The sequence below is a fragment of the Poecilia formosa genome, unplaced genomic scaffold (genome assembly GCF_000485575.1).
Source record: "Poecilia formosa unplaced genomic scaffold, Poecilia_formosa-5.1.2 Scaffold114, whole genome shotgun sequence".
Lineage (NCBI taxonomy): Eukaryota > Metazoa > Chordata > Actinopteri > Cyprinodontiformes > Poeciliidae > Poecilia > Poecilia formosa.
Window position 1 is genome coordinate 1,150,187 of NW_006800053.1, and position 11,983 is coordinate 1,162,169.

Below are 11,983 nucleotides of genomic sequence, written 5' to 3' on the forward strand. Positions count from 1 at the left end.
AGGAGGAGGGGGACGAGTCGCCCTCCAAAGTCTTGGTTTTAGAAGCTTTTTTTTTGTTTTAAGTTTAGAAGCTGGCAAACATGTGGAACATCTGGTTCAAATGGACGCCTACGAGGCAAACAGCAATAGGAGCTGCTTCAGATGTAGCGACGCGTCGTTCGCTGAGGAGACGCTAATAAGCAGCTACGTGTCAGGATCCAAAAAATGAGAAAACCCAGAAGTCGTGTTGCAGAGGCGCATTCGACAGACGAGCCTCGCCTCAGCGTGGACAACCGCGGTGTCGAGGTTCTGTCACACCGACCCTGTACGGTTCAAAGGAACCTAATTGAGACCCAAGAGAAAACGCAAGAGTGAGTAAGCCCGTCCCAATAAGCAATTAATCAATACATCGCATGATAAACTGAAACAAGTGAGATAGTTTACATCTGGACAACAGTTGTTAAAGAGATGCTCCAGTTTAATATTATTGAAAAGTCTGCATCCTGAGAGACGCTGCAAACATTTGACACCCAATTCGAAGTAGTTTGCACTTCTTGCTACTTTTGCCTGTTTTCCTGGTCTAAGCTGACTGATTACTATTATCTTCTGAAATGTAATTTTGACCACTGAAACTTCATAATCCATTTTAATTATTGTTGTTTGCTTTGGATTATTTAACCTGTTTTCCAGTTTCAGTGTTAAATCTTCAGAAATTCAATTTAGTTCAATTTTGAGAGGGTATATTTGCATTAATATGCCATTCTTATTATTACAGTTGAAAATGATCTCAAAATGACAATATTGTCATTTATCACAATCATTTCTGGGATAATTTAACACCCAGCAACATTTGTCATGGTGGCAGGCCACAGAAGAACAATACATGCGAGCGAATGAGAATGATCCGGACGTGCAGCTGTTCCTGAAGCGAGGGTTTTTAAGGTGCTGTGCTGGGTTACTCAGCATCAAAAGGAGAGCTGGTCTGCAGGCTCCTGCCATTTTTCACAGCACTCACATTCCCAGCATTCCAGCAGGAGAGAACTGCAGGTCAACCAGGGCAGCACTGAAATGAATTCATGACAAAACGCTCTGGTTCTGAATATTTTTCAAGTAAGAAAGATATGAAGGTGATGTGTCCAGAACACCAATCACTGAGAGGGTAAATATTAAGGCCTGAGAATTAGGACTGCGCTATAATGGGAAAATATAAAGCTACGATAAGTAGGCCTGTCGGGATAACAAATTTTGCTAGATGATAAATTGTCCCAAAAGTTACGGAGATATACGATAATATTGCCCAATTTTCTTCATTTTCTGAGATCAGCCAAGATCAACCTTTGCCGATAAGATCGGCTTCCATGGCTTCCATGTGAAGCCGATCTTATCGGCAAAGGTCTAAAAATCAGCCGCTGTCCTCTTCTGCTCCGGTTTGACTGACAGACCGTCCCACCAGATCATGTCAGTGGCTACTGTTGCAAAGTTAGCGACTTTCTTGCAGAACTTAGCGACATTTCAGACAAAAGAAATCAGTATCGGCCAAAATCGGAATCGGCAGGTCAGGCTTTTTACAGATCGTAATCGGCCAGAAAACTGCAATCGGTGTACCCTACTTATCGTCCATAACAGAAATACTAACCTATCGATATCGGCCCAAATTTTCCATATTGGTGCATCCCTTATGGTCTTATGTGGTTATGAGAATTCAATATACCGTTGATAATTACATTTTGTATAATATTTGTGCCTAGAAAAACATCTTTACAAGAGAGTCCAATTTCAGATCAAACTTTTTAGGATCCATAAAGTGCTTAAGAAGCCATTTAAAAAGTAAACTGCTTCTTTGAGAACATTAGAGAGCAATATTTTTGGTAGATAACAGGAAGGCTGAAAGACGTACAGCAAAGCTGACTCTCAACCTCTCTCTGTCTTGGAACATGTTGGGAGTTTTTTTTCTCTAAAGTAAACCCTTGCAGTGTTTTGCAGTGCCCCTAAGTTATGCGTGAAAATTCTCAGTAACGAACATGGAACAAACACGGGCGAAAGCTCGCCGTCCTTGACCTTGTTAACTAAAACTACCCAAAGTTTCTGCTTTTTATCAGACAGAAACCGCAGCGGGGTTGAACATTCATTTTGCCCCCCCTCTCCTCCTGGTGGAAGCAGACAGCCCCTTTAAAAGGCATTTAGGTCACGACCTGGCTGTAGATCAAATAAAGGGCAGCTGTGTGACCCCCGTCCCAGTCAAAACACCAAACTGCTTTCATGTAAACCCTTATTTTTCTCTTCTCCTTCTTTTCCCTGTTTGTTTGAAAAAGGCACAAACCAAGTGGTTTAGAGAGAGCGGGGGAGAGAGAGAACAGCACAGCATAATGCGGCTGCAGAGGGATCACATGTTAATGTTTCACAATGAATCATAACGCAGAGGTGAGAGCGGGCCACTGGTTCAGGCGGGACTGCTGATCTAATAATAATAACAATAATAATACAGTTTAACACTGACCTGCTTCCTCTACAATAACAAACACAGTCACCAGCTCCACTTCCACGGATGTAGTTGCACTTGCGATTTATTCTACTTCAGTTTTATAAATCAAAAGAAAAAAAAAAAAGAAACTCAAATTTATGCAGCCACAGCAATCTGCAAAGCACGTTGTCTTGGTTTCAAAAACTGTCATATTCTATGAATACGAAAACATTTGCAAAGGAGTAACAGCATAAATTTCAGGTCATATGGCGCCATGGATGTCCACAATCATGGACAGAAGATTTGCAATTTCTTCCCCAACGTAAAATCAATGTGGAATGCATCGATATGAAAATCTGGGCTGCCATCAGCAGTGACCGATATTTAGTCGTATTGCAAATTTATATAGATCTCCCAATCCTTCTGACACTCTGAAAAAACAAATATCACATGGCCGCCCTACATTCCCTCCCCAGAAACACATACATAAAGGGAAACAAGATGGAAACAAACATCGCTTACCGATACCAGCCCAGTTTTACTCATGGCATCCATCCTGATTTATCAAAAGTTAACCAATGCAGATAAAAAGGCTGATATATCGCGACTCTCTAAAATCAAGTCTCGTATAATTTTCAAAACTGTGAAAATTATACGAGTCTGGAGTTATTTGGTGTAAAATATATGATGTGTCAAATTATAAAAGCACTGTTAAAATATAAGATCAGGCACCTGTCTGCCCTCGACTTATGCTGGTTGTTTGTCTTTATTTTTGTTATTGAAACAAATTTCATTGTCCTTCTGTATGATGACAATAAAAGATGATTCAGCATTTTTGACTGACAACTGCCCTGCAAGTTTGAGGAAATATTTTACTGACTTGCACTCATTAGCCTGCAGGGGGCAGAGTACATCAACACTATCAAACGAAGTGGCTTTTATACAAGTAGATCTAAATCAAACCATATACACAAGGAAGCAGCTTTCAAATTGCTGCCTGCTGTAGTGAATACTTTTATTTGTTACTGAATTAGGATTGGATTCCAATCAAAACAGACAAAAGTACATCTTAATTGCAGGATTGTTTTTTTAAAGATGCAATGCATTTTTGTTTCAAAGCAGGATATTCTCTGTTACCGATTATAGTATTTTTTTTTTAAGTTACACATTTTAGAGATGTTTTTTTTACTGCATCCTAGGTGTATTAAAGAGCCTTATCAAAGGTGCTTTCTCCTAGACTATAACCAACAAAACTAACATCAAACTCATCAACCCTGTTGTTTTGTATGCACAAATATGCAGGCACATTTTGTGCATTTTTAAATTGTCTTACTCTTTCGAATTTTTAAAAATTGGGATATGCAATTTTTTAATAACTATTCTGTATTTTTCTATGCTGTAAATTTGCCCTTACTGTACTCAAATATGGTATTCTTCTTCTGTTTTTAAATTTTCGTGTTGCTACATGCTTCATAACTGACATCTTTATCTTAAGCACTGAAAATGGTAGCTCTTTCATAATAATAATAATACTATTTATTTATTTTTTATTTTTAACTGACCAATTGCCTTTGATTCCGATCACAACTTTTCAATGTATATTCAGGTTTAAAAAAAAAATAATACAGCTTTTGAAACCCACACAGACATCAATATTGACATAAATCAAAATGTATTTTAATGCTCTTCCACATCAAATCGTTTCCTTTGAAAAACATTTCTCCAGAAAATGTTCCTAAAACATCTACTGTTATGCAGGAAAGGGTTAATAATAACCTGCTTTAACTAGGAAAACAAACAAAGGAGCCAGCTGCCTGTCTGAAGACAGTTAAGGGCCACTGCACACTGTTTAGAGCCAGTTATAAACTCTCGTGACCTGTGGAGCTGTTTGTTGTCTAAACCGAGCCTTGTTCTGGCAGAAAGGCTTGGTTAGAGCTAACTGGCTAGGCTAACCCAAGCTAGTCAACTTTAAATGGGAAGCCGTCCGTCTGTCAAGCAGAGCGGTGCCACAGTTGGAAGGCACACATGTGTTTAAGTATCTGGAAATGCAATACATCACGTGCTCTTTTTTCTTAATGTGCTCATCTTTTTTTCCCACTCCTCATTAAGCCCAAAGTAGAGATAAAATAGGCAGAACAAAACCATTGCATCGCATTGCACTGCACCGAGCAGCGCAACCCCGGGAACCCTGTTATGTCTGGTGGAGGTGGATACTGGCGACAATCGCAGGGCTCAGACTATTTCCAAGAACAATAATATCAAAATGCAGCGCTCGCTCGTGCTCCGTCTCGCCTGTTCCCGCATTTAAGCCAGCAACGTGAAATAAATTCATAATTAAATTAACGTGGAGCTCTTGTAGAAAGAGTCGCAACAACAAGACGGGAGAGCCCTCTTGAGGTTTAATGAACCTCTCCGCCAGTTTTAGACATGGCCCATGGGAACTGTTCACCTCCAGCAAATACACCCAGCCTCCCCTAGCTAAGTGTGTGGGAATATATTTGGGGATTTAAAAAGCGTTGTTGGCTACCTGTTAATCTCAGTTTGACGGGGCCATTCCGCCGGACTCCTTGGTTAGACATCTCCTCTTGATCCGAGCCTTCACTGCGCCTACTAAAAACGTGTCGTTGGATGTAGAAAAAAATAATAATAATAAGGTTTAATGAACCTCTCCGCCAGTTTTAGACAATAATGGAGTCAAAGCATTGTAGCCCGGATGTGGACAGAACTGCCATAGCGACCGCTCATAAATGCCAAAAATTAAAAAAAGAAAGAGGGGAGAAAAGAGGGAAGAACGTAAATATAAAAAGCGCTGCAGCTGACTGCTTTAACTGAAAAAAAGAAAAAGAAAAAAATGAAAAATGTCTCCTCCGGTGCTGGAAAGTGAGGGGGACGCGGTGCTGTAACGCGGTGTTTATCTTCACATCTTCGGAGAGAGCCTGTGTGACTGGCCCGGGCTCCTCTCAGCTCCTCCACGGCTGAAGTGCGGAGCCTCCGGGGTAGGTCCCGCTTCCAGAGCTGACCGGTGACGACAGCACTCTCAGGGGGAGAGACAGGCATTTCTTCAGCATGTGGCGCTGAACCGTGACTCACACACAGGGGTCACTGTGCGCTTGTGCGGCGACGGTGAGCTACACCTACTTACCTTCAAACAAATCTGTCATCTTAAAAATACATAAATCCCAAATCAATAATTTTCGGTTTTCCCAATGAAAACGCGCAATTGTATTTCCAGACACATCAACAAAAAAAGTCCAGAGGAACCACTTTTCATTCAGAAGTCACCTAATTTCTAAATATTGTAGAGTCCACTTTGGCGGAAGTTAACCACATATTTCAGTGAAGCACGGAGATGGCAGCATCATGCTGTGCGGATGCGTTTCTTCCCAGGGGTAGGGAAAAGTTTCTAAATTAATATGAAGATTGGTTGATTTAATAATCGGATAGCTCTTCTTTTCAAATCTTGTTAGTAATTTGCTAAAGAGTTGAGACTGGCACAGAGGTCCAACTTCCAGATGACGCACCCCAGAGCACCAGATCTTTTGTCACAGGGGCCAAAATTGACAGCACTCATCTGCCACACAAAATGAAAATGAAGAAAATAATCTTGTGAGTTTTGCTGCTGCATGTGCTGATGAATCAAGTTCGTACCAATCTTGAATTTTGGGCACAGAACACATGGAGAATTCCAAAGGCAACAAATGGCCCAGGAGCCGTACATTTGACACCAGATTAAAACATCTGGTAGCATGTTACAATGGCCCATTCAAAGTCCAGATCTAAACCCATCAAAGAGACTGTTGTCTTAAATTCATATTCACAGATTTTCTCCATCCTTTCATCTTGCATGTTTCTTTTAACTGGAAGTAATGAGCATTTTTTTGTTTTTGAAACACTATTGGAGCATACCAAAAAAATTATTTGCATGGATTTGGTTTGCCAACATTTACTCTGAATATTCTGTACATTCCTACAAACAATGTAAAAGCATTTACTTTTACATTGTTTTCCTTTGAGATACTGATCTCAAAGGAAAGTTCTGAAGGTAGATATTGAACCTGAGACTGAAAGCTGGGAACTCAGATAATGCAGCTTTAAACAAACATGGAAGCTTTTCCACCTCCAATTAGAATAAACTTTTATCTGGTTCATTTCTGTCAATTGAGAAACTACACACACAAAAAAAAAAAAAAGGAAGTAATGGACCAAAATTATTTTGGTCCAATTTCTAGTGAAAGGCAACAACTGACTTACAGGTAACTTTTCAGAAATATGAGTTTAAGTCAAATGATGAACTAGTTCCACTGAGATGTCACAAAAACATTTTTCTCATGTTATTAATGCAATAATCTGCCAATACTTTATCAATATTAAGAAATTGATTTAAACACCTTTCTGAAAAGTTACTTGTTTGTCTTATTTCAAGTGCACTAATATATTTACACTAGAAGCTAGACCAGAAATACACAGTAAGGTTGTTTTTTGTGTGTGGGGGCGGGGGGAAACTTACCGTGCAACAAGGGATGGAAGTTAATGACATGTCAAATGTGTAAAAATGTTTCACACATTTCTAAAATTTGTTGCAAGATGAGGTCTTTGACTAAACCTGGTCAGTATTTAAAGTTTAATGCAGTTTATAAAAGTAAGACAAAAAGAGTGAACACTGGCAAACAAGATCCAACAGCTTTATTTACACATTTGTTCTGTTGTAAAAGGAGTATGTACAATACATACAAATATCAGCAAATGTCACATGAACACAGGACAGACCGTAGCAGTGGGAGGTTACAGTACAGAGTGAAAGCAACAAGTCGTTTAGAAATTAAACGTGCTCTGGTTTTCACTGATCTGGAATGCGTAACCGTCATCAGTAGCTTCAGGGATCACACACTGCACCTCCTCTTCCTTCAACGAAAGCAGACGGGAACACGTCACACACGGTTTAACACGTCAGGCTAGGCTAATGGTCGAACATCTCTACCCACCTCTTCAGAGAAGTACTTCTCAATCAGGTTGAGTGCAGCTTTGTAGATCGACTCGTTCTCGTGAGCCTGCAACGCTTCTATCTTGTCCAGGCCACCGCACTCCTCGATCATCAGACTCAGTTTGTCCGACTCTCCGATTTTATCTCCGGCCTGACATGGGGGAAATTTGAAACGTGAGAAGCTGCACAGAAAGCCGTGGCGTTCATGCATGCGTCTTGGTCTCAACATCTCACCATGAAGATGTTGGTGATGGCGTCCAGAATGACGAGGACGATTTTGCTGTCCTTGGAGGAAAGCAGATTCAGAAGCGGCTCAAGAACGTTGGCTTGGACGAGGTAGACCACCTGCTGAACAGTGCCCCCGCTGGTGAAGTTGGTTACTGCCCACACTGCCTCTTTCTGGGTTTTGTAGTCACCCTGCAGAGACGGAGGAAATTAAACATTTTCCACCTCACCTCAAACAAATTTTTTACCAAACTGGTTCTCAATGAAGGTTTCAAAAGCACCAAACTAAATAATTTGATCTGAAAGATAAGAAATTTCCACTTTGTGCATTGAAGAGTTTTCAGATTTTATTCAGTTTAGAACCGATTCTGACTGATTAATCTAGTTGCATATTGCCGTCTTTGACCAAGAACCAGGGTTATAGTAGTTTTAGGTTTTTCATAATAGTTGAGTTTTATTTCGACTGTCTACTTCAGATTGTTTGAATTAGTTTTTGGAGTGGGTTTGCTAGTTTTTATTAGTTTAATATGGTTCATTTCAATAGACTTGTAAATAGATTCATAAACACAAAAATTAAAGATGCATCTAGAATTTCAGTAGGTTTTAGATAAACACACAATGTCCTGTAGTTCGTAGTTAGTTTTCCCCCCCTAGTAATTACCGTTTTTATCCAAAATGTTTTCAACTTCAGTTTGTTAGTTTTAGTTGAACCACGATAACTGTCCCCAGAACGTACCCGCACGAGCATGTCGACCATGTAGGGAACGAGGCCTGCATTGATGACTTCCTGGATCTGGGTGTCCTTCCCTGCTGTGATGTTGGACAGAGTCCAGGCTGCCTCTTTCTGGATGTTGGCCTTTTTGTGGCGCAGCAGGTTCGGGAACATGGACAACGCACTGGCGTCAAGAACAGCCTGAGTCTGCTCATCTGTGCCGGTCACGATGTTACCCAGAGCACGGAGCGCTGGAGTCTGACAGGACAAAAAGTGGATTATTTAAGAGCTAGGAGAAACGTGGTAGCTGTGGAGAATAGGGCAAGTTTTGTGAAGTTTGGCACGTACAACTACAGCCAGTTCTTGGAAGCCGAGCAGCTTCACCAGGCGAGGAATCACGCCGGTTTCAACCACCATCTCAATGCGGTCATTGGAGCCGTCCGTCAGGTAGGAAACAGCCCAGCACGCGTCGGCCAACACCTCCAGGTCGTCTTGGTGCAGCAGGCGGATGAGGGCGGGTAGAATCTGCTGGATGGCGTGCACAGGAGGGGACGGGTTCTTGTTGCGGCAGAGGTTGGACAGGGTCCAGGTCACATTTCTAAGATAGCCGGGCTGTGAAGAGATCAAGAGGGAAAAGGAATTTAAAAAAAAAAAAAAAAAAACAGAAGGCAGATGTCAGTTTGGCATGGAGAAATGAAGATTTAATTAGATAAGGACACCACCTAGAGGTGGATGAGGTGAATTACGGATGAAAATCTTACAAAACTGGTTTCAAACATTTGTGCTGCCATCATTTTAAAGATTAAAAAAATAAAAAGTTTGCAGGAGTCATCACTATAGTCAAAGCAAAAGCAGCAGAAGCCTTTTTTGCTACAAATGTAGCAGAGCAGATTATTTTTGTAAATGTGAACAGAGGGTTGACCTATCAAGACTTTTTAAAAAATATCCAACATGATAGCAGCACAAGTGACATTTTTACTGCACAAACATTTGGTTGACCTTTAAACCTTCATTGATATCTTCAATACAAAAGCACAAACAGAAAAAATTTTTGCTGCACGACCGTAATCAAGGTGACAACAATTTTGTCTGATTTGAAGGAGGAGAGGGGGTGGTTGACCTTTCACCTCTGGAAAGATTTAACATAATATTAACAAAAATGTTAACTGCACAAACGTTCGACACCAATTTAGTAGAATTTTGGTAATGCGGAGGGGAGGGGCTGGTTGACATTTTAACTTTCATTAATATATTCAAAGCAAAAGCTGGAGAAAAAAAATAAAAAATTTGAAAATGTTGGGATGGGCAATGTCACTCATGAATTTGAACAAATTTCAAAGAAAATGCTACTCACAGTGAACACAGTGAGGTGAGGGACTGCCAGCAGAGTGAGCAGAGGGGCTACTGCGCCGTGCTTGAGCACCTTGTCTCTAAGAGCCGACCCGTCGCCTGAAGAGAGAAGTAAATAATTATGCACAGAAAAAAAACAAAAAAAAAACACACATTTTTGCTAATTACCAGCGATATTTCCAAGAGCCCAGACTGCCTGCTCGCTGATGTGCTGCTGGGGTGAGGTAACCAAGCTGATGAAGGCAGGGATGGCCCCGCCGTCCACCACGGCCATAGTCTGAGCAGACGTCCCCGAGGCGATGTTGGTCAGCGCCCAGGACGCCTCGAACTGGATCGGAGGGCAGTCAGTGAGGGCAAGGAAGGAGACGAACTTGGGGATGAGGCCGGAAGCGATCATCTGGTCGATGGGAGGGTGTTTGTCACGGGACAGCAGCTTCCTGCACCAGAAACATTGGAGTTAAGAATTTATTATATACAATTTAAAAAAAGCTCTGGTTTGCAGCTTTATTTTAATAAATTATGAATTACCGTGCAGCCTGGGTTGCCTGCAGCTGGGACTCGCGACTGTCACTGTTCACTCCAGCAACGATCTCCTCGACGGTCCACTGTCTGAATGCCTGCACAGGTAAGGAAAAAACAGAGGATTAAGAAACAGGAAGTATTCATCCACACACAAGATTTTATAAGCAGATATCAGAACAAATACCAAAAAAATCCTGCTTGGAGTTGCACATCGTTGGCCTCATGGCATAGTTGCCCAGGTCATACTTGGGTTAAATTGAGATATTTGCATAATACTGATCCCCTGAAATTGCTACATCACCCTGCCTGAATATTTGTTAAAGTCCAAAAATAATGTGCAAGTTATTGTCCCCACATTTCAGTCAATGATTATCAAAGCCCATTAAAATTTGACTTAGGAAGTTATGCTAGGAGGCCAATATAACTAAACTGCTATATATATTTACCATCAAAATCAGAGTGACGCTTTATAATGCAATTGTGAATTTCACATTGTCGTTTATAATATACCTGATCCCTTCTCTTCGGGACCAAATTAGTGTGAAGAATTACCCCCTTAATTTACTCATTTTAGTCTGGCAGTAATGTAGGACAAAAATAGGACCCAAAAACATTAACTTCATATGAAAACTTATGTCGCTTAGGCCCTTGGCAAGATATGCTAAAAGGTTCACCTGGCAGTTCTGGTTTCTTTCTTGGAGGGGAGACGTCGCCTCATCCGGGGCAGCGGCCACATTTCTCCTCTTGAACATCTGGTCATCCTTTTTGGCCTTACGAAGCTCGACGTTCACCTCCACTCTCCTGCGTCGGAGCTCCTGCGTTAAATTCAGATAAAGCGTGTAATTATGGATTCAGCATTTTGGTAAACTCTAGCTTTGCTCAGTCGTATAAAACTCACGTTAGCATCTCTGCCTTTGTTCTTGAATTTGTTCAGGCGTGCGACGTTCTCGGACATTTTGTGTGTGTGTGTGTGATTAGGGAGTGCAGAGAACAGGTCTTGTAGTGGTGTAATTCCTGTGCAAACAAACACTTTTATGTCGCTTATTATTTCGCTTGAATAACAAGACCTCGTGCATTTTCTAAGGCACCAGAAAATGTCAAGATAAGAACACACCACGTTCAAATTTTAAATTCAGCTACATTTGTCAATTAACTAAGAAAATAGTAAATACAACGTGAAAAAACCCACAAAGCATATAAAATATTTTAAAATATAAAAATCAGAAGTAGCAGTCGGACACTTACCCAATGCTGGAGCAGGAGATGTGTAGTTAGAAAATGCCGCACAGACCTTTAAATTCCAGAAAAAAGTCCTCTGATTGGGCCATTCGAGTCAAAGCATTCATTCGCCGGTGTTCATTGGTCGTTTTGAAAAAAAATCACATGCGTCACCGGAAACACCGTCACTTCACGAGAACATCGCGAGATGTGGACTCCAGTTTGCCCTGATCCAGGATCAGTTCAGGCTGAATACGGACCTACTGTCACAATGCGAGCAAACTGTTCCAGGATCGAGAGTTCGACGGCGATATTTAAAATTCTCTACCAGGAAGTTATTTAACAGAAACTTTTCTATTCTCAAAATTCAGTTCGGCTTATTTATTTTTGTTCTAAAGCCTACAATAAGCCCCCTCTTTATACAAAACTGTAAAGTTATTATAAAGCTTTGTAACAGCTGTAAAGCTATTGATAGCATTTTCTGTTAAAAAAAGGTATTTTATGTATACTATAAATATCACTAAATAAAATTAAT

General features: G+C 40.8%; 1 protein-coding gene across 2 annotated transcripts; it reads right to left on the reverse strand.

Moving 5' to 3' along the window:
* Window positions 1-7,107: 7,107 nt before the first annotated feature.
* On the reverse strand, window positions 7,108-11,585 carry LOC103143672 (importin subunit alpha-1-like). Of its 2 annotated transcripts, none has more exons than XM_016675477.1 (11): window positions 11,476-11,585; window positions 11,129-11,244; window positions 10,905-11,045; window positions 10,237-10,325; window positions 9,877-10,145; window positions 9,722-9,807; window positions 8,707-8,970; window positions 8,383-8,616; window positions 7,656-7,838; window positions 7,423-7,572; window positions 7,108-7,342 (listed from the first exon to the last, which is right to left on the reverse strand). In XM_016675477.1, exons 2-11 carry the CDS (start codon window positions 11,183-11,185, stop codon window positions 7,253-7,255), a joined length of 1,563 nt encoding a protein of 520 aa, XP_016530963.1. In that variant the 5' UTR covers window positions 11,186-11,244; window positions 11,476-11,585; the 3' UTR covers window positions 7,108-7,252. The 2 variants fall into 2 exon arrangements, with proteins under 2 accessions (XP_016530963.1, XP_007560358.1); XM_007560296.1 differs by having other exon boundaries at window positions 9,713-9,807.
* Between the last annotated feature and the right edge of the window lie 398 nt (window positions 11,586-11,983).